Raw genomic sequence first — 27743 nt, forward strand, 5'->3', positions numbered from 1 at the left:
CAAAAATCAGCACTAGTCAACTGGTCCATAGGATTTTGGTCTAGATCTAGTTACTAGTATTCAGGGCTTTTTTGTATGTTTTTTCCAAACTGCAAGTTTCTGTTTTTGTAGTGAATCATCTGATATTACACTGACATCCTGGAGAGCATTCTTGACTTGCTGTGCAGACATAGAGAGGATTTTTTTCTTTACAATGTCAAGGATTGTCAACCAAAAGGTTTCTACCAGATCAAGTGCCACTTTCTATTTTTCCTGTGAGCTCCTGTGTTTTTAGAATGCGTTCATATGAGTTTACCAAACCCGATTTGCAAATCTTTTATTTATCATTATTATTATTATTATTATTATTATTATTATTATTATTATTATATGTTCTTCACTTACAAGGTGAATATCTGAAATGATTTTCTTGAACATTGGTTAACTATGTGAAGTCAGTCATTGACTAATAGGTAGAAATGAATACAATCCAGTGAATCCTCCAATACAGAAACACTTTATAGCCGCTGACACTCAAAATAAGAGTACACTGGAATTTAAAGAAAATGTCTGGAGAACACATTAAATGATCATCAAGTCACCTCACCTATGAAATAAACACAAAACAGCAACTTTATTTAAATTTGTGGCACACACACTCCAGTCTATTCAACAACTGACACAATAAAATACTAAGTATTTACCATTAAACAGCTGCATAGCTAGCTCCATTAAGGCTTGACTGAAGGATAAGAAGTCAAACAAACCCGATGCGATGGATATAACTAACAAATAAAACAAAGCCAGATCCATTTTCTTTAACAAAAAAGCTGTAGTCTTAATGGTAAATAACCTGCAACATCATTAAATCAATATAAAAGCCAAGAATACCCAAATCATATAATGGACATCAATCAGTTGGGGTTTTGAGCTAAATGCTAATGCTAGCTCATGAAGATAATGGCATGAGGCAGATGTTAAACAGATATGATTTCCATGTTCATCATCCTAATTTAGCAATATTGACAAAGTACACATCAGACTGTCATTAGTTTTGGGGGTATTTGGTCATAATCCAAATGTCTGTATCACGTTTCATTACAAACTTTCCAAAAGTCTAGATAATTCACTCAAAGCAGAAAATGTAAACCACTGGTGGTGCTAGAGATAAAGTCAGAGGATCGTCAAAGTCAGTAGGACTTATCCTCTGGAGACCATGAGTGCATTTACAAAATTTCACAGTGGTTAATCTAGTAGTTGTTGAACAAACAACATGCCAAAAAACTAAGACAACACTATTAGTTTTTCACTCGTCATGCCAGACTATGTCTCTTCTCTGTTTCAAGTTTTGTTAAGCCGTTTCTTTTTTCATTGAAGACATCTGCAGAAAGGTTCACTGTCAAAGTATTAGCAATATTATTAATTCAAACTGAAAAGCGTGACATTAAAGCCACTAACTACCAGAATATAGTCTCCAGGAACAGCTGAAATTAAATGCTGCATCAATTCCAGATCAATAAATGTGATCAATCAGTGAAAGTGCCTGCCTTTCAGAGGTGTAACATAATACTGCTGTGCAGACTGAGAGAAAGATGGGATTACAGGATTGTCCTTAACACACCGCATTTATGCCTATAAAAATCTTCCTGGGTACTTCAGGGCATCAATAATTCAAATTTAACATCAGAGTTAAAGACAAGCTCATGCAGTGATTCCAGGTGTACCTGTGAGGAGTAAATTCAGCCATTTCATTCAGTTGTATGTCCTCAATGTTTCCTTTCGAAAAGCAAAAAATGTTCATTCCAATTTTATATATTAGTTCTTATTTCACAGTTAGGAATGTGTGACTATAGCTCAGCCCTATCATGAATAAAGCTATGTTTTAATGCACAATGTCCATGTCACTGTATGACCACTAAAATAGAGCACATGTTCTTAACTACAGAAATGTTTCCAGTTTCAAAGTTACACATATCAGAAGTTTTCAAAAATCCTCAAATGCTCAATGAAACACTGAGGCAGTCATGCTCACAGAGGATATTTCACTTCCACTGGCTCTACCACTGATCCCAGTGTCTCTCCCCTCTCCTTCCAGTCCATCCTCCCATCTCCTCAGTGGTCTTTCAGGGGATAAAGTCAGTGAATAAGAGATTAAACTTAACGTGACAATTTTCCATTGCAGGGATCTCAAGAATAATTCAGTGAGTCTAGTTGCCTGAAGCAACAGATTTAATCCTCCGTAGTCGTTGTCCTCTGCCACTGCCCCAGTCCTTCTGTGAACTGTGCACGTATGAGCAAACTTTTCCAGCGGTACATCGGTGTGGCTATCAGTAGAAGAAACACTTTAAATCTGCTGATCCTTTTTAAACAAGATTGCTTTTAGCCATATCAGCAAATCATCAGAAGGCATTTCCTTTCATATGCTTCTCCTTTGTTTATGTTGTGCCCCTCTGTAACCGCAGAATAACACAATTTATTCCAACTGAATTAAGTTGTGGGGTATAAGCTTGAAATGCATTTATATGCTGCGTAATCACATAGTAAACTTTGGCATTCAGTGCCATAAAATGAAACAAGCAACACTTTATCATTGAGTAATCATAACATATTTAAGTTTTGCCTCCTTCAAAATGGAAGGCAGAAGTTGTTGTTTTTTTTTTAATTTGTACAACATCAGATTGTGGATCTGAACAGGGGAAAATAAAGGGGATGGACAAAATATAAGTACAATGAATCACATTCTAAAATGATGGAAGACCACTGCCAACGTGGCATACCACTCACAGTACTGCAGGAAAGGCCGATGTTATTAAGTCACCTTTCAGAACGCAACCAAAAAAGGCCTTCAATTACTTTAAAAGGCAGTCATTAAAGGGCTCTTAAAGTCATTTCTTGATAATAATATACAGCGTGAAGTAACTCATGTCCATCACACTGGACTGCATCACAACTGAAAGTCAAACTTGTATTTCCCAAGTATCTGAGAGATGTGAATTTCATAAATTGCTTTCTTGTACAGCAAAATGATACTCTGTCACAATAATAAATCAATCCCTATATTATTAAAACAACATATTTGCATAGAATCGATGAGAATATCAAGTCCAATCCTTATTTTAGCCTCTGCCGAGAGTAGTATCTGTGTGTTGAAGCATAAGATACCTGAAAAAAAACATATTTGCTTTGCCAAGAGTTGACACTCTGAAGTGTTTAGCTACAGTTTTCCTCCAAATTTATGCAAAGCAAAAATATTTGATAATATGAATCATGCCAAGAATGTCATTGAGCAAATACCATCTACGTAAACTACATGCGTACACACACCATCATTTACATACTGACGATCCCACTTCCAGCGTTCCCTGCCACTCTGACACATAGAAATGTTATTGGAAGATGAAGCTCTCAGTAAAAAAAAAAAAAAAATGGCTTGAAAGCAGACATTCTTCACCAAGATGAGTGTACCTGATGGCTCAGACATGACAAGCTGTGTGCAAGGAGCCAAGTGAATATGCAACCGTAAGTGATGCATGCAGTGGCTAATCATGGCTTTGAGATGGGAAAAAAAAGGCGCTGAAGGTGACACAGGATAACGTTTTCAGACAGGCATGTAATTATTTTATGTGAGCTAACCACACCCTTCACCCACACATACACAAACGTGCTCACAAACACATAATCACTATTACACTGTGCATTACAGCTGTAGAGAAACGCTCTCAGCATGCAAATCAGCCACTACACGTTGAGAGTGACACACGTTTTTACAAAATTCTAAAATATCTCAGTGCCTCTCATACAACTGCAACAACTCAGTCAATGACTCGATCAACAGAACATAGATCAGCAGCTATTGTAACAACCACATAATTGTTTTAGTCCTCTTAAAGCAAAATGTCGACTTGTTGTTCAGAGCATCACTGTCATGTTTAATAGAAAACTGAATACAGTCATGGAAAAAAATATTAGACCACTCTTGTTTCCTTCCATTTCTTGTCCATTTTAATACCTGGTACAACTAAAGGTACATTTGTTTGGACAAATATAATGATAATGAGAAAAATAGCTCATAAGAGATTAATTTAAGAGCTGATATCAGAAATTTTCCATGGTTTTCTTGATAATAACCAAAATCACTTAAGTTCCTACATCAATAGCTATGGCATTGTTCTGCCAAAAACAGCTTTTAGGATTCCATCTTTCTGTTTTCTACGTGTTCAAAAGTTGAAAACTAGAAGCGTGGAAAAAGAAGAACCTATGCACTATGTTGATGTTATTTGAAGATATTGTTGGTGAACCATTAAATCGACATTTATATTTTGACTTGGCTGAGATGAATATCACATCTTTGGCCTGACTTTCTGAAAAAACAGAAAGCAAAAGGACACCTGGTCATCTATATATCTGACTCACAGCAATCAGCGCTCACACCTTCTGCTCTCTCCCATATCCTGCAGTGACTGTAGCACCATATGTCCAGTCAAACTTACTTCACCTTATCTTCACACCCAGTGAGTCAAATCTGAAGGAGGAGCTGTTATCTCATAACACGATGTGCCACCAACAACCTGGAACTTTAAAGAGATGGTTTGGCTTCCAAAGGAACCCATTTTCTTGTCACTGTGTGGATTAATAGTATATGAAAATTTGACTCCCAGTCCATCCTCGTATCTCATCACCATCACTAGATACTGTAATCACAGTCACATTGCTCAGTCTGTAGGTACTTTGATTCTCTGCAATGCTGGACTATTACTCCTTAAATCAATGCAGGATAAATGACTGAGGAGGAAAACGAGTAGCTGGTGCAGTAGGAACTAAGTGAGATTCTGCTAATTACATGGGTGCATTTAATAAATGGGTCTCGGGTCTGGTCATAAATATTAAGACATTGTTGTGGATTTAGTACTGTTGGCAGGAAGCCTGACAGCAGACAGGGCGTCATGACGGAGAGCCTCTGACCACTGCTGTTTGCTTTCTATTATGGGAAATGACAAAGAGGGCACTAAATGGAGGGACGGGTTTAGAAAGATTAAGTAAACCTATGTATAAATTGTGAAGGACATTGATTTGAACCATTACCTAGACGGCAGATTGCTTGGCTTTGGTATTCAGGACAGTGAATTTTCAGTAGAAAACAATAGCTAATAAATTATATGGTTAGAAAACATCAATATAAAATACACTCTTAATTTGAAAAATGGAACCATTTAGCTTCAAGCTGTTTGGCATCACTGTGTTATATATAAAATTATGCAGCATAACGTTATTTCTTTTACACCGACAAATCAAAGATATGATGGTTTTACCTTAGCTGACATGTTTCAACTGCAACTGCAGTCTTCTTCAGAGCGTCATCTGACGTGTGCTGACGTGTCCTTTTTTATCAGGTGACCGGTCTGACAGATCTGTCAGAATCTGTCAGATAGGCCACGCCCCCCGCCATCCGGTGGTCTCTGGAGGATAGAGTCCCAGGTATGCGAGAGGGTGTAGACAGTCAAAAACAAGGTTTTGCAATGGGAGATCCACTATCTGCAATAATGAGTAATTTCTTCATGGAGGACCTAGAAACCAAAGCCATCCACACAGCACCCACACACTGCAGACACACACTCTGACATCCTGGAAATAATACAATCTGGACACACACAAGAACTTGCCGATCATCTGAACAACATGGACGACACGGGAAATATACAATTCACGCACGAAGAAGAAATAAACCAGACCATTTCATTTTTGGACTTAAACATACACCACAGAGAAGACTTCAGCATTAAGATCACAGTTTACAGGAAATCCACACATACAGACCAGTACCTCCTCTGGACATCAGAACATCCACAGCTCACAAACTATCAGTAGTTAGAACACTTTATGAACAGACCAGCATCATAACAGACGATAAAAACAAACAGGAGGAGGAAAAACACATCAAGAACGCACTCATACTCTGCCAATACCCAACATGGGCCATCAACAAAGGAAAACAACAAGCTAAAAACAAAGTAAAAAAACAAAAGGAAACACAAACAAAATGCACACAACAACCGGACAATAAAAACAAAGACATAATCACCATCCCATATATCTGTGGGATAACAAAACCCATACAGCGCATAATGAAAAAACACAACATCAACACAGCAGTAAAACCACATACAAAACTCCGACAGCTATTAGTCCATCCCAAAGACAAAATAGAACCGGACAATAAACGCAACATCATTTATGAAATTCCGTGCAAATCTTGCGAGAAAACATACATTGGAGAAACAGGCAGATAATTCAACACAAGACGAAAAGAACACCAGACAGAATGCGAAAAGGAAACAATAGGACGACTCACAAGAACACAAAAAGAAAAAGCCGAACAAGAAAACAAAAAATCAGCCATCATGGATCATTGCAAAAGAAATAATCATATCATGGAGTGGGACAGGAGGAGGATTGTAACATCAGAGACCAACAAGCATAAACAATGGATCAAGGAGGCCATCGAGATCAGGAAGCAGGCGAGCTGCTCCATGAACCGGGATGAGGAGCTACACCCTCTAATACCTGGGACTCCATCCTCCAGAGAGCACCGGACGGTGGGGGGCGTGGCCTATCTGACAGATTCTGACAGATCTGTCAGACCGGTCACCTGATAAAAAAGGACACATCAGCACACGTCAGATGACGCCCTGAAGAAGACTGCAGTTGCAGTTGAAATACGTCAGCTAAGGTAAAATCATCTTATCTTTAATATGATTGGTGTAAAAGAAATAACATTATCCTATGTTCTTGGATTAAATTTAAAGTAAAAAAAGAGACACTTGTGTGAGTTTTTGGCAGAAAATTGTTATCCAGAGCTGCTACACTGAAATCAAACCCTCTTGAGATGTGAGTTTTTAGTATCAGCTCCACTATTTATGAGCTGACCACCCCTGCGTTTAACGGCAGCTTAAGTCCAGGAAATTTCAGTCCGCTTTATTCCATGTGCATGAAGATGATAAATTTGTCTGGATTTGTAAACGTGCCAAAGAAAAGAGATTGCAGAGTTGCACAAGGCTTTGTGGATCTTCTTGACAGAAGAACTGGCTGCTGCAAACCCTGCAACCAACAAGCCATACAAACTAATAAAATGGAGCAGTGTTTCCTATTCTGACTTAGTTCCTTCAAAGTCTTTTTTGGGAGACTAAAACATGGAGTCAACTAATCAATTAGTAAATCAATAAGAAGCAATAAAACACCACTATTTTCATGATTGATTATCTTTTGGTCCACAACTATTTTCATGACCAATGGTGTGCACTAGTATAAGTAAAAAAAGCATTCATGGTTTGATAGAAACTTCAGGGCAAATGGTCCAATACATTGTTGATATTGCAGAAAAAAAGAAAAAGCAGAAAAAAACATTTTTGTTATTTATTTTCAAAAGTGCAAATATTCAGCAGTGGCTCATTGGCAACAACTCTTTCTGTTTGTTAAAGAACTCAAAGCTGGCATGTTGTCAATATGAATAAATAACAAAAATAAGTATAAAAATGCCAAATATTGAGACTGAAATAGATCCTAACCAATATTGACCTGTTTCAGATATATCAACATATGTCATCTTTTTTTCTTTTTCTGCTTGCCATAATTTAGAAGCTGCTTTAGAAATGGTCATCATACAATGTGTCCAGCAGAGCAACTACGACTCCATTCTTTATAACACTCTCAGAACTGTCTGCAGCACATGTAGAATAGTATGGCTCACAGTAGACCAGACAATGGTGAGGAGTCAAGTGATGCCTTCCCAGTAAGTTACTAACTAGATGGGAAATGCATTGCCAGAAAGTTAACAAACAATAATGCCATAGTTTTCCATATTCAATATCATTCTTACATATACATGAATATGCATAAATAAGGACATTTTTACAGGCTAAAAATTGGTATCATCATTGGCCCCCAAGAAGACAGTGCTAACCACCAAGCTACTGTGCAGCCCATCAAATATTATATTACTCACAAAAAACGTCCAAGAATGACATATTCATTATTAACAATTAAAGTCATCAGTATAATTTTAGGTTGTCAAAATCTTCATCATAGTGGTAATTTTGTCCACTGGCTGTATGCAAAGTAACAATACCATACACTACTGAATGGTCCCAAATGTTTCAATTTCATAACTTAGGTAATTTTAAAAATTGGATATTTTAGCAGCTGCACGCCAGAGATTTGTGTACACAGACACCTCCAGGATACAATAATTAACCTCTTCTTGAAGATTCACATTTAACCCCAGCTGCCTGACAGCCCTTTAAAGGTCTTTTGTAACAATATATTAGAGGTCAGAGGGTCAGATTCCTGTGTTTTCTACACTTGCTTCCTCTTGCTCAGGGGAAGGAACCTAAGAAGGCAGTGTAAGATCTGTTTTTCCTTGGGTATAACGTTATATATGTCATAGCCTATCCATGTATGTCATATGATATTACTTACAACTCAACTTCCTGTCTGTGGCTTTTTCGGAAAAATCATATTAAACGTGTTTGTCATTTCACAGTGTATTTTAGAGACAAAAAATAGAATAGGAATACAGATACAAGCAAATATTGCTTGCTAATATTTACAATCAGGACGGAACACACTGGTGCACAACCGAGCATGCAGCAGAGAACACAACATCGACAGGAAAAAAAAACAAAAAAAACAACACTCCTCAACACAGCTATGGTCATTCAAGTCATTTCTAATAGGAAATGAATTAATAGTGACACAAAATTTGTATAGAATTATATTTCTTTTTTTTTTTCGTCTGCATTTGTTCTCATTGTTTAACTCCACAAAAGGGGAGTCAACATTGTATGAGATCGATGCATATTTTAGTCTTGCAGCCACATATTTTAATATTTAGTACATGTGTGTGACCATCACCGGCCCTCCCTGAAAGCTAAGCAGACATTCTTTATTAGAATTCCCTATTATGAGCCAGGGAGGGCAGTGCTACACCTCAGTGGTGTGTGGGGGAAACAAAGACTGGACAGGACGAACAGGACGAACAGGGATAGAAATTAACAGGCAGTGCTATTGCAATTAAAGATTGTAAGGTGGTGTGTTATTCCCAACTACTAACTGCCCATCAATTAAAAAAAAATATATAAAAATTTGAAAAAAGAAAAGAAAACCAAACCAGCACAAAAGAAAAAGAGATTCAATAAATAAATAATTAAACAAATGGTACTGAGCACCATAATTGTGGATGTCTTGATAGTATAGAATATAATAGAATAGGCCAGAAGAGGATACTAGTGCAAGAGAGAATGAGTTTAGGGTAGAGAGTCTGGAGAGATTCTCAGCACATTCTGGCGGGTCCCATCATTCGCTGACAATGCGACTCGACAGGAGCTGGTGAGACCTGATCAAACATGCAAGTGTGAAGGACCCCGAAGCCCAGAACAGCAATCACGGCAAGGCAGGGCCAAGCCAACAGGGCACCCCTCCCCCCGGGCCATAGGAGCCACAGGGTGGCACCCCCAGAGAGCCACCGGGGCCACCGTGAACGACGCGAACCCGGAGAACAAGAGGGAGCAGCTACCGACACCCCCAGCGCGCCCAGACCGACCCAGGCGGCCCGGGGCACGAGGACCCACCCGCCACCCAAACCCCAACCCCGCCCACCCCCACCCCCTCCCCCTCCCCCGAGGGGGCCAATGGCCCCACACAGCCAGAAAGCCAGACACAGGGGCCGAGCAGCCCACCGAAAGGGCGGCAACCAGCCCATCACAAGGCAGGCCACCACCGGGAGCCGGTCAGAGGAAATCGGAGCCGAGACCCGATGCGAGTCCAGAGGGTAAAAATGGACAGTGTGGTGGGGCCCGGCGACGCCGACAGGGAGGCACCCCGCATACCCCCCGCACCAGGCCCCAGGTGAGCGCAATACACCCAGGGCCCCCACACCCCGCAACGCGCCCTGACAACCCACCAGGACAGAGCCACCACATGCCATCAGTCCGCAGTACAGCCACAGCGCCCACCAGGACGGCCAATCCAGCCCCCGCAGCCCACCAAGAGCCATCGCACCAGCCTGGACCCGTCGGGCACGCAAGAAAACCCCCCCCCGACCACAGCCCCCAGGTCCCGGGGACCCCCCAGCCACAGCAACACAGATGATGGTCCCCCCGCCTCACCACCCCATAGCCATAAGGGGGCCGGGTCCCACCAGCGAGGCCATATTAGTGAAATCTCCCCCATTACTCCCTATTAATATGTCTCCCGATCCCAGACTGGAGACATTATCCCTGCACCGTGATATTGTAACCCTGAGTGTCATGTGGTGCATTAAAAGTGGGGAGGCTGGGCGAGGCGTCCAGGGGGCAGGCCAGAGGACCACAGAGGATGGCTACTCTGCAGCCTACCCTGGCCCAAGTTCCCCGAGCCGTCCCAGACCTACCCCCAAGGTGTGAGTGTGTGTGGTGCATTAAAAACAAATTAGAGAGCAGGGGAGGCAAGCAAGAGGGTGATGGGGAAGAGACAAGGCCGTAGAGCCCTGCCATCCGCCCCACCACAGAGCCCATCATTCCTGCCCCCACCTGCTCTCAGGGCCCTAACTGTCATGTCCCTATATGTGCCTAAGAGTAACTATATACAGTGACGTGCGAAGTATGTGAAGTGCACAGTAAGAGGCAGTCTGGTGTGGATCCGGCCCATGAGGACAGAGCAGCGGGGGAGACGGGTAGTAAGACCACTGGTACTGATGCAGAGGGCCCCCAGAGCCCAGAGGCAAGAGGCCGAGATGGGCCCACCCGAACCCGACCGGCCCAGCCAGCACCAAAACCCCCAGAAGTCGCAGCGCTGGACCAGCGCCCCGGCAGACACCGTAGCCCCACCATGGGCCAGCCGCATGCAGCACCCTGCCCCGGAGGGAGGACCAGGCCGCACCACCAGGAAGCGAGGGCCATGAGCCCCCACGCCCACCCTGGAGCTGGCACGTCCAGGATGCAGGGTGCCCACCCCGCAGCACCACCGAGACCCCACCCACCCCACCACACCCCAGGACAGCACCGGGCCCGGACAGAAGCCCCCAGCCAGCAGAAACTAATCTCAGAATAATAATTACAATTTTATGAGGGAAATGGCATACGCCCACATACAAGTGGAGGCTATAGATTAATATTTATTGATTTCATTAATGGAGACCATTTTCCTTTGAAGGAGTCCAATTGTTTTTTTCTGATAGCAGATATTCTCTCTAGTGAAATGTGTTCTGTGAGGAGGTTCAGCCAATGGATGATGTTGAGGGCTTTCTTATCTTTCCAGTTAACTAAAATAGTTTTTTTGGCAATGGCGATAGGTGCAAGTGTGGGTTGGATATGAATATCTGGAAGGGCTGTTTGCATTAGATCACCAATTAGGCAAACGTTTGGGGAATGCGGAATCCCGCAGTCCAAAATATTGGAGAGTTTCTGTGTGATCGTTACCCAGAATTGATAGACGGGTGTACAAAGCCACAGAGCGTGAAAGTAAGTGTCCGTCATGTTTTGGGTGCATTGCGTACATGTGTCTGAGCGCGAGAAGCCCATTTTATACAGTTTATATTGCGTTATATGCATTCTGTGAAGCACCTTAAATTGGATCAATTGTAAGTTGGTGTTTTTAGTCATTTTAAATGTGTTTTCACAGATCTGGGTCCAAAAATCAGAGTCAAAAGATTAGAATTATATTTCTGATTAATGTGGCACTGTTTCAGGACATAATGTTGGCTTGGCCCTGCCTTGCTGTGATTGCTGTTCTGGACTTCGGGGTCCTTCACACTTGCATGTTTGATCAGGTCTCGCCAGCTACTGCCGAGTCTCATTTCAACGAATGATGGGACCCACCAGAATGTGCTGAGAATCTCTCCAGAGTCTCTACCCTAAACTCATTCTCTCTTGCACTAGTATCCTCTTCTGGCCTATTCTATTCCATCCTATTCTATACTGGCAAGACATCCACAATTATGGTGCTCATTACTACTGTTCATTTATTTATTTATTGAATCTCTTTTTCTTTTGTGTTGGTTTTCTTATTTTAGTTAATTTTTTTTCTTTCTTTCTGTTTTATTGACGGGCAGTTAGTAGTTGGGAATAACACACCACCTTACAATCTTTAATTGCAATAGCACCACCTGTTATTTTCTATCCCTTTTCATCCTGTTCATCCTGTCCAGTCTTTGTTTCCCCCACACATCACTGAGGTGTAGCACTGCCCTCCCTGGCTCATCATAGGGAATTCTAATAAAAAATATCTGCTTAGCTTTCAGGGAGGGCCGGTGATGGTCACACACATGCACTAAATATTAACATATTTGGCTGCAAGACTAAAATATGCATCAATCTCATACAATGTTGACACCTCTTTTGTGGAGTTAAACAATGAGAACAAATGCAGACAAAAAAAAAAAAAAAAAGAATTATATTTCTGATTAATGTGGCACTGTTTCAGGACATAATGCTCATCATCTCCTCTTTGGGGAGTTAATCAAGTAATTGCTGAACCTTCCTGTATCATAACATTATCATGCCCTCCTTAACTTGAATGTGATATTTGCGATAGTGAAGGATTACTCTTGAAAAATGAGAAAGTATAACAAGAATATGATCTTACTTAAAGCCAAAACATACAGCAGCATTTGTACCTACAGCTATATCCATACACATACAGCAGCATTTGAACTCACCTCAAGGCAATACCTTTCAAAATTCCGTTTTTAATACAACTTAGGTAACCACTTCCCATCGGGGTATTAGTAATTGGGGTAAATCTGTCACACCTATGGGCTACGAGCTGCAAACAGCCACTAAAGGATCACAACCCACATCTCTAGGCACTTGTCAGATGTAAGTAATGGGTTTTGTAATATGTGATTAACCCAAAGTTCAAGAATGTATTCAGATTTAATCATGGCTCATTCTGCAGTGCATGAAAGAGTGCAGTGAGCTTCGATTCCACATCAAAAGGCAAAATTACAGAATTCATTCTTCCATGTCGAGGCTGAGGATACAGTTTGTGTTACTGTGCAGGAGTCAGTGGAGCAGGAAGGACTTTAAATACAACAAATGAGGAAAATGAGAAGTGAGAGGCATTATGTTGGCCATAGAGTGCTTTCGCTGCGAGGGAAAGGCATTCTGGGATGGAAGCAAAGATGACTTTGTTTTCATAGCTCAAGTCAAGGGACTCTCACTGATTGTGTTTCACTATTTTCAAGGTGTACAATTATGTGTTTTCTGTCAGGCTGAGGACAGCAAAATTACCCTCAACGTTATGTGAGACAAGACAAGACAAACAGCAGCAGTCACACAAACACATAATAGAAAATTAGGGTATTAAGCTTTGTGTGCAGTTTAGGATGACGAGAGGTGACCTTGATGTGACTGTGCAGCGTGAGTCTACCATTTTGTTGCACATATTCTGTAGTATGACGTCTGATCATAAAGGGCATCATGGTCCACTGGTTTATCAGAGAATTTAGAGCTCAAACGTGCAACAAATGTAGCAACTGGAGTGATAAATGTGTGAAATAATTAATTACAAATCACCAGTAAAAGACATCTGTATCCAGACTGTTGTGTTTGCAAACGCAGGCATGATTGTTTTGAATAGGGCTCAAAGGTCTCATATGTTTTAGACAGTTACATGGTAAATGAGGCAATTTTGGCATAAATGTGCTAAAAATTGTTTTTAAACATGTAAACGATATCTAGGGGACAATTTTTGGAAATCGTTTCATTTTTTTGCGCTAGTGATGATAAGAAAAAGTCTCAGTTCCAATCATTTGGATGATAGTGGCACAAACAATAGTGATACAATAGCTTTTATTTTCCTGAACTACATTAAATGGTATTTTCCACCGCACCTTGGTGATACTTGGGACTTCTTTGGATGGAGATCTCACAAAAGTGTTTAGAATCAAGCAGTTAAAATACATTCAAAATGATGAAAAATAGCCAGGAATACAATGCCAATAAAAAATATTCACCCTCCTTAGAGGTTATTTCCTTGAATGGCTTTTTAACATTGAATCATAGTCAATATAATTTGGTGTACTGAACAGAATTTACCAAAAAAAGAAAAAAGATTTCTACAAAGTAATGTGAATATTTTTTATGGGCATTGTTCATCCAAAGGTAAGGGACTGTATTACAGAGTTAAAACAATAGTGGAAATAAGTTTTGTGACTTGCAGTTTAACACGATATTTACTGGTAACACTGTTTTTCGTCTTTTTTACGTAACTGACACCAAAATATTTCCACTCGCACTTTTTCACTCGATTGTATTTTCTCCTGTAAATAACACAACAGTTATTTTGATGCAGTTACTTATCATGACTGAACAACAATGTAACCTGTGCAAGAAAGCAGGAATTGTTCCATTAGAAACATGTAATTATGTGTCTGATTATCCTCCTCAGCCGAGCCTGCCTCCACAAAGGAGAACAACTGTCTGAATGCTGCCAAGGCCTGTAACCTGAATGACACATGTAAGAAATATCGCTCAGCTTACATCAACCCCTGTACCAGCAGGGTGTCTGCTTCTGAGGTCTGCAACAAGCGCAAATGCCACAAGGCTCTCAGACAGTTCTTTGACAAGGTAATTACGCGTGTTCATTTTGATAGATTTTTTTGTTTGAATTCATATTCGACACTGAAACCAAAATGCATACTACATGTCAAATGTCATGAAAGAAAAATATAGTATTGTAAGCATGAGTTTACATTAAACTCACACTGAACCCAGCCTCTCTGTGTAAGTCTCATCTAATATTTTTTCTGTTCAAAATTCAGGTTCCAACTAAATACAGCTACGGGATGCTGTTTTGCTCCTGTCCAGCGGGGGATCAGACGGCATGTGCAGAGCGCAGACGACAAACTATTGTTCCCGTCTGCTCCTACGAGGATAAGGACAAAACTAACTGTCTGTCTCTTCAGAACACATGCAAGACCAACTACATATGCAGGTAAGAACGCGCAAACCTTCAGTTTTTTCAGTTCAGTCTTTTTTCATAAATACAATGTGATGTTTTTCTGCTAAAGAGAATATAACTTTTCAACCAATATCATTTCTATGTTTCTATAGGTAGAAAAACTGCATATTAACAATATTCTCACCCCTCTCATGTTTATGCATTGAAAAAACAATCCTACATAACTTCTAGGAAAAATGGTCTGTTTGTCTATTTTAGGAGACCTTAGCCACTGTTTTAGAGCAAAGTACAAACTGAAAACTGAACATCCATGATGTTAACTGATAGAACCAAAGCAGACTGTTCAATTCAAATCTTTAATCAAAGAGAAATTACTAACAATAATTGCAAGGTATAGTGTACATTATAATGTAAGTTATAGGACACTATATAGGTTGTAATCTGTCCTTTAAAAGCAGGTAAATTTTCATTCATTGAAGAAATTCCCCCTGTGAGGAAAGTGATTTGTTACTGTTGGTCAAGTATATGGAAGCTGAAAAATGACAACAGGAATGCAAGAAATACAACATAGTGCAATGCAAGAAAGCACTGGGACACCGTCTGGAGTCTCACTGTAACAGAGTGGATTATGTGGCACGTGGTTTGCCAGGTTAGCGGAGGGAGGGATGCAGTAGGGATGGATATGTGGTCCGGACAGTTCAATATGTGGGTTGCAGAAACGTTCTTTCACGGTAGTGTGAGCAGGTCGGCACAACAAAAGCAGCAAGCCATCTGCTTCTTTTCTTACCACTCTCAGATTTATTCTTGTTTGTCCAAACTGTCTGAAAGCTGTCGATGTGTCTCTGAAACCCATAACCTCACACTCATGGAAATCCCCTGGGTTCCTCATTAAGGCAGTTAGCTTATCCTGCTAGTGATCTCTCCAAACCTGCTCTCTGTTGTCTAGATCCTGCTCTTTTACCTTGCCGCTTCGATCCTACTCTGCATCTTCTGCATGCCTACATCTAACTTCTGCAGGGATGTCCGTTGTTGTTGTTTTTCTGGTCGTCATCCCAGTTGACTTCAACATGATCAGCACATCCCTGGTGCAAATAATGCAGGCGAGGAGTTGCTGGGCAACACCAACTCTGATTAATTAAAGTGGCAACAGCATGGTGACGAGTCCAAACTGGCATGTCCAGAAATGGCATAAAAAGTTACAAGCAACTAGTGAAGCAAGTGTGACAAAGAGAAAGTTAGAAGCAGTATAAAAAATTTAAAAAGAGAGAGAAAACAAGCAGGAGCAACAGGCTGCACACACGTTGGCCAAAAATACGCCACATTCTCTTGCAAAACCTTTAAAGTGAATGCAGATTGTCTCTATAACAGTGTGTAAACTGGCAGCAAATTAATGAACCAGGCTTGAAAAATATGACAAAGCACCAAGCCTAGTATAAAGCTGGAACTTGTATCTCTCTTGTAAATAGGTCAAGGCTGGCAGACTTCATCAGCAACTGTCAGCCAGAAGCTCACTCCATATCTGGCTGTCTGAGGGAGAACTATGCTGACTGTCTGCTGTCTTACTCAGGTCTTATTGGTAAGTTACTCTAGACCTAAAGCTGAGCTACTAATGGTATTTGTTGTGAATTGCTTTGTTTCTGTGCTGCTGCTAAATAAGAAAATATCCAAATAGGAGCACAACAAACCAACAGAATCAAATTCATTACAGTTTTTCAAATCAATTCAGTCAATTCAGCTGTCAAACTTGTTTGCATTGTTGACCATTCTTGATTTATTTTTGTTTATTTGCCTCTTTATTAGCAACGTGAGGTTTTTGTCAGCTCAATTAGAAGTGATGTATACAGCTTTAATCAGATTTTGTTTTTCCAGAAATAAAAGTAAACAGAAACTCATTAAAAGTGAGGAGAGGAGATTATTTTTTTCTAAAACAGCTGCAGAGAGTCTCCTTAAAGCTACAATTACCTTGATATTTTACCACAATGTAGCTGCCAAGGCTTTGTTAAGGCACATGATTATTGATGGATAGGTTTTTCTTAAGTAGTGTCTAAAATAAGTAATGTTTAAATCATAAAAGTATAAGTGGAGATTAGTCACTCCTCTGAAAATCTAAACTAACATAATAATATAAAACCACAATCACACCCTGACTCATCTTTCAGATGGCAAAAATTACATCAGGGCCAGAAACTGCAAAAAAGAAATGAACTGTCAGATTTTCGACTTTTGACTTTCTGCAAGTCATTGAACTGCTCATCCCTGGTCTGTCATTCTATCAGAAAACATAACCGAATCTATATCTAAATTTGTGATATTTCACCAAAATCATTTCTCTCATTTAAAAATTGGCTAAAAAGCATTTGCACTAACCAGATTGAATAAAAAAAAAGAACTAATTCGGCTCTCCTTGGCACAACCAAGTAGCCATAATGGATTCAGCTGTGACCAGCGGATACCCAGCAAAAATTAAAAAATCATCCAGACTGCAGGCTGTGTTTATATTAGACAAGCATGGAATCAAATTAAATATAGGTATCTATAGCGTGCAGAGTCACAGGACTACTTGGAAAAATGTTGCTCATGTTAATGTTGTCAAATGAATACTATAAATCAAATATTAAGCTTTATTTTATGATTTATGGCATACAATAAATGTTTGTCTAGCCATGGTTGTGTTGTTTCCATAGAAGTGCATGACTTTATGATATTGCAGTTACAAAAAGAACCAACAGTGAGTAAAAACGTGACAGGAACAGAAAACGTCCTGAGGCTGCTTGGGGTTCAGAGGGTTAAGATTGTAAATCATCTCAGGATCCAGGCAGCTGAAGGACACAATCAATGAACTGCATATCAGTGGAGTGTACATGTCATCCCAGTTCATACACCGTAACACAATGTGGAAATAGCATTTGTTTCACTCTTTCTTACACCAGCGGGTTTCATTATGTAGAAAGGAAAAATGATGTCCCACTGAGTTTTTGTAATGAGATTTGAGCACAGGGCAACAGTGACCAATTGCAAACTCAACACGCAGACATTTTAATCTGCACCATTCATATCATGCGTCACACAGTTTACACCCTGTAATAGGGGCCCCCCTAGTTTAAGCACTCATTTCTGTCTCCACACACTGAAATCTGCATGTACTCGCAGAGCTAATAACCGTCAGCCTACTCAACCTCAAGCTCCCCACACAAAGGTAACCATTTTATTCAGTTACAGGAAGCTGGCAAAATAGCCAAGAGGGGTTTCATTTGACTTTTTCCCCGGTTTGGTCATAACTGTTGACTCGCAATGGGTGTTAAGTGATAGCAGCCCTGAAAATACTTTGCACATTACTCTCCCCACAGCTGTGGTTTGCTACCTTTGTTGACATCAGCATTTGTTTGAATAATGTGGAGGAAAGACCACTGGACGTGTCACACAATCAGAGGGATACTGTGGAAGTCAATGAGGCTTATATTCATGATGCAGCAGGTTGTCAATGTCAAAGCAGAGGTTGAGTGGATTTTACCCTTTGTGGAAGGAAAGCCCTGTTAGAAGAAGCTTTTGTAAAACAGAATGACAATAAAACAGCTTTCTAATAAAGTATTTTGCTACTTAATGTAATTTTTCTAAAGCTTCTAAAGAGGATAAGGGCTCCCTATGATGTGGAATAAGCTCAGCTTCATAAGCTGACCTGAACATTTTATTTTCAGTGTGCAGAGCTTCAAAAATGCCTGATAAATCAAACATGTCTTGTTAGAGGGTTTCAGCTATGATAATGGGGCTGCAGGTACTTTGACTAACAATAGTGTTCTTCTCTTTCTTTCTTTTTTTTTCCACGCTGCAGGTACAGTGATGACACCCAATTATGTGCGATCTTTCGGTATTAGCCTGTCACCATGGTGTGACTGCAGCAGCAGTGGAAACAGCAAGCCAGACTGTGACAGATTTGCAGAGTTTTTCACCAACAACCGATGCCTACGTGAGTTGCTGCATTTAACCATCCTGCAGAAATACATTGGATAAGGTAAAAACAGACCAGTTTATTGTCTAGACTTTGAATTTTTAATTGCAGACTGGGAGATAATGACTTGAAGCAGGAATAGTATATATGATGGTCTATCATGTGCATAACATGGTCTCTCATTCTGCATTTTGACAGTTTATTTCCATTCAATGTGTATATGATTATGAGTAGCCATATTTCAGTTTCATCAGAACATAACAGTAGTTTTAATTAAATTGCTTTGACAAGAACTCATGCTCAATCAGTTTTTACTGAGTTTTTGCCCACATTCTGTTTTGCTAATGGAGAGGTATCTTAGATTAAATGTCAAATAAATTATGACAAAATTAAATTACATAATTCATTGTTGAAATGTTCTTATTTCAGTAATAAAGCTAATTTTTCTACAGTTTTGTGAGTCACAAATATTAAATGCAGGGACTGCTTTTAAAGAGGCTCTTGAGAAAGGCCAAGTAATTTCTTTTCCTGCCCAATTATTTAAAGTACCCATTATAAGCAGCTTTTAGTGAAACATTAACAGAATGTTTTGGGTCGTGCCACTTGCACTTATTTCCAAGGCAGAGGCAGAAGACAGCCTGTTAAGTTGTTAGATGTGCAGACTATACTTTTAAAATCAGGACTCGGGAGGCATTCTGCTGGATAATGCTTATTACAAAGTCATGACATTTGGTGCATATTTTCCACATAGTAACCAAACAGTATTATCTTACTTTACCTGCCACAATCCATTTCACTGCTTAGAAAAGTAGCAGTTCTATAAATGCACAAGACCAATACGGTATGTTTTTTTTTTCTAGGTAACGCCATCCAGGCATTTGGCAACGGAACTGATGTTGGAGTTTGGCAACCTCAACCCCCAATTCAGTCAACTGCAGAGACAAGCATCACTCGGAGGGGTAAAGAGCGAAACAGCAACGCTCTGGACACACTGACAGACATGAGCAAACTGGATCTTGATGGCAACTCATTATATCACATCTGTGGGACCTTACAGGTGAAGTTTTAAAAGCAGAAAGTGTCTGTGTTTTGAATATAGGTACTGCAAATTAAAAAAATATGTAAGTAAAGAGAGCAGTGGACATAAAATAACTGCATACTTTTTGTACAACATTAATCCAAGACCAGGACTGAAAAAAGCTAATTCTCATTGCATTTATCTCTTTAATTAAATTGAATGTAATTTTCATTTTACTTACTCCTCAAAATACACTGAGAAAACATTAACTAAACCTAAAGAAACAAACATTGTACTACTGCTCAGCAACACATTTTATTTGCATGCATAGCTTATATATGCTTTGATAAAATATAAACCCCTCAGTGTTATAAATCTCGAAATAATGGCGCTCCCCAATTAAACTCTATCTGACTCAGAGGGATGACTGTCAGCCAGTTTATATCTCCACTGATCTCATTAACCGAGAAAGTTTATTGGAGTTCCTTGCTGAAGCAAAATGGCTCTGAAAAATTGCAAGGCAATTAGTTTTAATTTTGGTAATAACTACTTATCAGGATGGTGCTAGTTTATTTGCAGGTAGCGGCTGAGCCTCTCATGCACACTAAAACACCCTCACTTCTACCAAGTGTTTTTAAGGTAAAATAAAGAACAAACTTTAAAATCCTTCCGCATGACTCCAAATGTTTTGATAAATGTCCATGCTTTTTATCCTTTTTGTGCATTTTGGACGCCTCAGAAATCTCTCAAATTGAGACCTAAACATCAGGTAGAGATCTATTCAGAGCTCCTGTCAGAGTGTCGGACGTCGGGCTCTGTCACCTTGATGGATCAGGGATGGTATTATGGTGGCATGTGCAGAATCCCCCCTCCTGGGCAGAAAGATGAGATGTCAGTGTGGAGTCAGAGTTTCCTAAGCTGTCATGTCAAAGCTAATTGGTTGCCACTGTAACATCAGAAATGGCCCACAGGGGTAGTGTAAGTGTGACTGTGTGTGTCTGAGCCAGTGACAAAGTATCAAGTATAAGGGAATGTCTGTTAGGCTTATGCATACTTATGTTTACTCCCAGTTAGCTTCATTTAAATTATAGCTGGTAATGTTTAAATGAGGAAAAATAAAAATAAATTTAAAAATCACTATTAGCAACTGTGTGGCTCTAAACACTGTTGCAACAAAAATTCAAGTATTAGAAACTAGAGTTCCAAAGTTCATTTTAGACCTTGAAAGCTACGGTTGACAGAACCTCACCACAAGGTCAGTTTAGTATCTGAAGCTCAGCTTTAGATTATATCACACAAACATCCTCAGCTGATGAAGTTGCACAGCTGTCCTGCTGTCAAAAACAAATGGACTGTTGTGATGACAGATTTCCAAAATCAGGAATGATCCCTCAGTCATTGAAAGGCAGAGTCAGAGTCTCTAATCAAATACACGTTTTGTCAAATTCAGTGAATATCTCCTGCTGTTTGAACATGGCTCTGGCTCTGTAAATAGGAAACAAAGAAAGTAGCTCAGATTGATCCACAGAGCAGTTTTCCAGCGTGTCCTGTGCACATTCATGCTCATGCACAGGAAAAGCAGTGAAGGGGAGATGAGGAAAAGAGGACAGTGGGAGCAAGTGTGATGGTGCATGCTATCTAAATACGCTAACACGATAAAATCAACAATCTGTCTCTGCAATCACAGGCTCCACCTTTAAGCCAACATGGACAAGAAGTCCTTCATGTGCTTCAAAATGAAATTCAAATTCCCTTGACAACTCATCAAAACCTCTTTGTCAAAGAAGGCTGTGTGGCTGAAAGCTCAAAAGTGTCTGTTAAATTGACCTTGTGACGACATTGTCTTTCAGAGTGGTCACGGTATTTCACATAGATCTACATCATTTAATTCAACTGCTGTCCAGCCATACGCATGGGTGCACAAATCTCAAAGACCTAATTAGCAGGAAATGTCTACGGTGTGACTTTGAAAAAAATGCTATCGGAAATTTTAATCGCAGTCACAGTTAATGCCATGCAAATGGGTATTTCACTAAATGCAGGTGTAAGAAATCACTTCAGTGTGCAGATTCTGACATTTAACATCATTAACTGTATGTTAAGCTTAACTGTGCTCATGGTCACGCCACACACCAGCTCCTCTGGAAAATTTTGGCTAAACCAACACACTTCAGATATCTACTATTCTCCCCTGATAAATACTATGGGGCCATATTTTTAAATGAGATGATATCACATACTTTAAGCGAGACAATCTATCATATTGGCTTTTAATAGCGATAATATGATTTATCACCAGTAAAACATCCTCTAGGAGGAAAGACCTCCGATAGAGCAATTAATCATTCTTCTCCAGAATCCTGGTTCATAGAATTCTTTCTACTTAAGAACCAACACATGGAGTGTTTATTCTGTTCCCAAACCACTACAAAGCCACTTTATCATTTGCTGTACTCCATCTCTGTATCTATGAGTTTGCATTCATTTGTGTGTGTAGCTGTGTAGGTGTTTTTTTTATGTGTGGCTGAAGAGGTTTGGAGCAGTCGGAGAAAAGTTTTAATGTATCATAACCTTGAGCTGGCACAAACGGGATGTTGCACAGACAAACTTTTACACAAACACACACTTGAATCTTATGCATCTTGCTCGAGGGGGACGATTATACAAAGAGGTTCGTGTTAGGCCCTCTAAACTAGGGAAACTAGAGGAAAATGCACTGTACATTAGCATTTTTGCACCACCCTCAGACAAGCAAACCCAATCAAAAAATAATAATCAACTTTAATGCGCCTTTTTTGTTGTTGTTTTCCTTCCAGGCCCAAAAACTGGTCTCAAATCAAACAGTGGATACTGCTCTATGCGTGGTAAGCATTGTTTTATTCTGTGCATTGTGCAGGTCTGTGGGTTATTATAAGACCAAACTATTGTGGATTTTTGAGGCAGATAATGATATTTAATACTTACAAAGCATACTATACTATTATATTCATACGGCTTATGTTTGTGTATTAAAAATTATTGTTACAGTCTCATTAATCTACACATCTGATGTTATTGTTGGTCACCAAATTTTTACCTCTAAGCAGTGGAAGCGTCATTGGATTTCAAAATTACATCCTCCACTTTGCTTTCACTGAATTTCAGCATATTATGTTTATAAATTTTAATCTTTTATCTACCTAAACCAAGTGTGAAAACATTATTGTGGTGTTTCTATGGGTTTTTGAGCACAAACATAAAAACAAAATCAGCAACTATAATCCAACTATTCTGGTCAAATTCAGGGATTTTTTTTCTTCATCATTTTCTAGCTAACCACTCTGTGCATGCTCTGAAAAAGAAATATCTGGTGTTTGTACACAGTCCTAGCTCTGTAAGCAAACAAAGTAGCTCAGACTGATCTGCAGACACAATATTCAATGTTCCAATGTGTCCTGTGAACATTGGTGCTGATGCATCAACTCTGGCACATGCTAACTTTCTAATATCAGCAATTTTTCTTCAGAACCATTAGCATACTATTGATACAGCCAAAGTATTGGGCTTGTATTTGGCTCCATAGTTCTCACCCCGAGTGTGATATAAACCAAATGTGACCACAATTGCTATGACTGTAGTCATACTGGGTGCACATATCCTGTTATCCTTCTGAGATGTTACATTAACTTTCTACTCGATGCAGCTCTAACACTTTGGTCTTTTCCCCCAGAACCATCAACTGGACGAGTCCGGTGGCTCGAATGCCATTCCTAGAAGCTCACCAGCTGAACGCACCTGCTTACACCCCTCAACTCTGCTCCTCGCGCTCGCCTTTGCTTTAATATCAACAGTGTTACAGCTTGAAGCGTTGCAGATTTTGTAGGATCCGAGGACTACGGATCAACACTCTAATCTCAAGAAGTGACTGAACTAATTTTAATTTCAACATTTTGCCAAGACACAACGCCTACATTTTTCTTTAAGTGGAAAAGAGCAACACAGCATGATGCAAGAAACAAAATCATAGAACAGTGGATTATATCTGAGGATTACATGTTGGCTGTTGCTGCATAGAAAACAGACTTGCTGAATCTGTTGCTGAGATACCAGCTCATTTGCCTTCCATGCCTCGTGGGGGCAATTTGGTGACTTCCAAAATCAGATTCACACTTAGGAACACTCATTTTTTGGAGATAATCTCTGTGATCTGATGTGAATATATTCATTACTTTGGAATGTGTGCAATCACTGCACATTTGACTGAGAGAACTGCCAATATGCTCGACAGTGTTTGCAGCATCAAGCTGATCATTCTCTGCATAACTGTGCTTTGCTTTGCCCCGTCAGTAAACTTGCTTTAATTCGACAAAAGGAAAACGGTAAAGTGTTGATCTCAAAGTGGACAAAATGGACAATTAGCTCATTTCACAGATACAATGTGGGGAGTTCATAAGATTCATGAAACATTTAGACTCAAATGTCCATAACAGTTTGTCAGAGTATCTTCAGAGGACAACGACAGATTTGCCACAACAAAGCAACAATCTTCTCTTCTACATGTTCAGTACTACGTATAGATCCGTTTTGTAGATTTGATTGTCATGGTGGTTTGTGGCTTTATCACATCGCCTCTAAAAAGAACATTTTGTACATATGATACATGAGTGAACACTATTACAGTTTGCTGCTGTTAGCTTGTAACATATTGTCTGTAATATTTTGAGTCTATGTTAGTATCTGGTGACTGAGGCCCCTCAGCTTTATCAAGCTTAGCTGTGATTTATGAAATGTGACAAGGTATGGTTCTTTACTCATGTGGCTACAGATATGACTTTATTGTGTGATTATATTTTGATGGCAAAATGCATATTGTTATCTTGAACAGTATTTTTTCTTGAAGAATATCAAACTATCTGTAACAGCAAAAAGAACATAAAGAAATTACAAAAGTGTATTTAATGGCTAAAAAGTCAAATATGTTTTCTTGGTTTGATGCAGATTCCTCGATTGACACTATTTTACTTTATTTTTTCACGTTATTTTGTCTTTGTAGAGAGCAAGAGGACATGGGTTCGATAAATAAAGAATGTGTACATATCCTCAAGTAGCACAAACACCAGAAGACAAAAGCCAAGAGACAGGAATTGCTAGCAATTACTGCGGATGCAAATCATTAAAAAAATTAAAACACATAGTTATTATGTACCCTAATTATCAAAGACATTCACAGAATGTACAACATAGTGAAGATGTTCAAAGTGTGTCTGTTATATTCTTCAATTTACGATCCCTGTTGGCATCTGAACTAAAGCCTCTGATGGTGCACTTCTTTCTAGACAGTATCAGATTTGGTCATATGGTTTTGGTAAAAAAAAAAAATACTACTCAACTGTCAATATACAGATATTATCAGCATAAACCTGAAGACATCACAATAAGGAGAGCACCTCATGTACAAGTAATCATGAAGACAACTCTCAAATTTGGTTATTTGTTCAGTGTTTGCCAAACCGCTGAAATAAGAATGTAAACAGTGACCCATGCTGGTTTCTACAATCAACAGCAGAAAGCACATCCTGGCTCCTATCATTCCTTTTCCCCAAAGCTAGTTTATCTTGTCTTTTAGCAACTAGGAGGGACCCCTGTAAAGCAGGATTATGAGATAGCAAATGGCAGACAGACTGCTATTGTCAGTCAGATCACATCGGTGCCGCCGCAGAGTGACACAGGCGGACAAGGACGTAGCCTATAGAGGACAGATTCCTCGGTGGACAGGACAGGGACATGTATCGTCAAGAATATGGCCACCTGTTTTGGCACAGTGATGGAATACTTGACCGAGAGAGAGAGCCAAAGATTTATTGGACATGTCACAGAACAAAAAAGGCCAAAACACTCTCCTCGTGCTATGCGTGAGATGGAAATGACAACTGTCCATTCTGACTTTTAAGAATGAGAGTATAGGAATTGGATTGATTCTAACCAGGGAAATGTGTCTAGAAGTACATGCGACACTCACTGATTAACATTTTACATCATTGGTTTAAGTGATACGAAAACTGCGGGGTGAAAACCAAATTGTGCCATTTCAGGAGGGACTATGTGCTTGACCATTTCTTTGCTAGGACCAGTTGCCAGTGGCAACAACAGTAAAGTACTGGTCCCATCAGTGAGCTTTAGAGGTGCAGCTAGGTGGATTTTGTTACTTTAAAAAAATTCTAAAATAAGAATAAAAATAAAAATAAGGCAAATTAAATCAAATGCATCATGTCACAACTTTTTTAGCTGCTTGATATAAAAAGAAAACCAACATTTTTCTCATTCTCCAATATGAATTTAGAAAGAATGTCTGTCTTATAGAACATAATTTAGGTTGATTTCTGAGTTTATGGATACAATTCTTTTTTATTTATTTTTTTAATGACAGAGTTTGTTGACATGCAGGCTTCACATATGCACAGTAAAATAAACACTGAGCAAGACAGAAACACTGAAAAAAATAACAGTTCCAAAAAGAAACACAATATCAGTTATATGGAAATATTTTTCAACTACAGAAAGGATGATGTTGACCAAAATCCAGGTACTCTGTCAGCAGTATCTTGCAATTGTTGCCACTACAAGAGGCAACACATCTAATTTGTTAGAGCATTTAAATTGCTTCCACTAAGCTCTGTATGATGACTGCCGAACCATTTCTGAATGCCGTCCACAGCAACAAACTATTTTGGAATCCTTTGTCAGCAGGGAGAAATCACCGCTGGGATAATTTTGCAAAAGACAGGATACCAATTAACGCAGTTACCAAAGAAGGTTTTAAAAACATCATCATGTTGCTTGAAAAATTGTAGCATCACACACACATGTTTTTTTGTCAAGTTTCCATCCCAGAGCTGTATGAAAAATGCAAGGCACAAGTTGAACCAGAGCTGTCACAAGTGGAATGTTATGCAGGTACAACAGACTTGTGGTCCAGCCGGACAGTGGAGCCCCACACGAGTCTTACTGTCCACTTTAATAATGAGGACTGACACTGAAAAGTCCCTCTTTGCAAACAGCCTTTTTCACGGATGATCTTACAAGTGAGAACATCGCAACTGGGATGAGAGAAGCATTTGCTGCTGGGGGCCTTGATAAGAGACGTCTAGTCTGCACAACATCAGAAAATGTGGTGAATATGATGAAGGCTTCTGGCCTGAACAAGTTATAACCATGGTATATTTACTGAGCTGTTCATTCATATGACAACACATATTATAGGAATACAAAATGACAGTTATATCCAATATCGTGCAGCCCGAATAAAAATGAAAAATAAGTACAGAAAAACAAACACTAAAATCAAAACAGATGTATGCTAGACTAGATGTCATCACTTAAAATCCATCCAGAGGTCAGTGCCCCCGACTACTAAATGGTGATTTGTTCTCTTTTGTCTTCTTTCAATTTTTGGCAGACTAGAAAAATGAGGTGCATTGCTGCATTTCAACTAGTGAAAACCAACAAAATATTTGGTCTCTGCAAACAAACGAAGTGCAAGTTTATTTGTAAATACGGTAGCAAAGTGAGATCAATTTAAGAACGGTATTTGGATTCCAGTGCAAGGTGTTTTTGACGTGCTTGGAATTGACGTACTTAGAGCTGTCAACTTATGATCAGATCACACGTGTTAATGTCAGGTGTGAATAGGCCTGCAGATAAACATTAGTTTATTATGAGCCAATCCCACATACATCATCCTGCTGCTGTAAATACTCACTGCTGTATCAAATGTTTAATAAATGTCAGCTGAAAACAGTCCCTAAATGTTGTATTTACACCTGTTTGAATAACATTGAAACAAATCTGTCAATTGGAAAAATGAGGTTTGAGGTTCAGGAGCCAAAG

General features: G+C 39.5%; 1 protein-coding gene across 1 annotated transcript in view; it reads left to right on the forward strand.

Moving 5' to 3' along the window:
- gfra1b (gdnf family receptor alpha 1b) overlaps positions 1 to 24810 on the forward strand; it is a 28840-nt gene extending 4030 nt beyond the window's left edge. The window contains exons 4-10 of the mRNA XM_023276984.3: positions 14401 to 14579; positions 14774 to 14946; positions 16380 to 16489; positions 18743 to 18877; positions 19720 to 19916; positions 22694 to 22741; positions 23587 to 24810. Coding sequence (XP_023132752.1) covers positions 14401 to 14579; positions 14774 to 14946; positions 16380 to 16489; positions 18743 to 18877; positions 19720 to 19916; positions 22694 to 22741; positions 23587 to 23739 — 995 coding nt within the window. The 3' untranslated portion in view covers positions 23740 to 24810. The remainder of the gene's footprint in view (positions 1 to 14400; positions 14580 to 14773; positions 14947 to 16379; positions 16490 to 18742; positions 18878 to 19719; positions 19917 to 22693; positions 22742 to 23586) is intronic.
- The last annotated feature ends 2933 nt before the right edge of the window (positions 24811 to 27743 follow it).

The sequence above is a fragment of the Amphiprion ocellaris genome, chromosome 18 (assembly GCF_022539595.1).
Source record: "Amphiprion ocellaris isolate individual 3 ecotype Okinawa chromosome 18, ASM2253959v1, whole genome shotgun sequence".
NCBI classification, from domain to species: Eukaryota; Metazoa; Chordata; class Actinopteri; family Pomacentridae; genus Amphiprion; species Amphiprion ocellaris.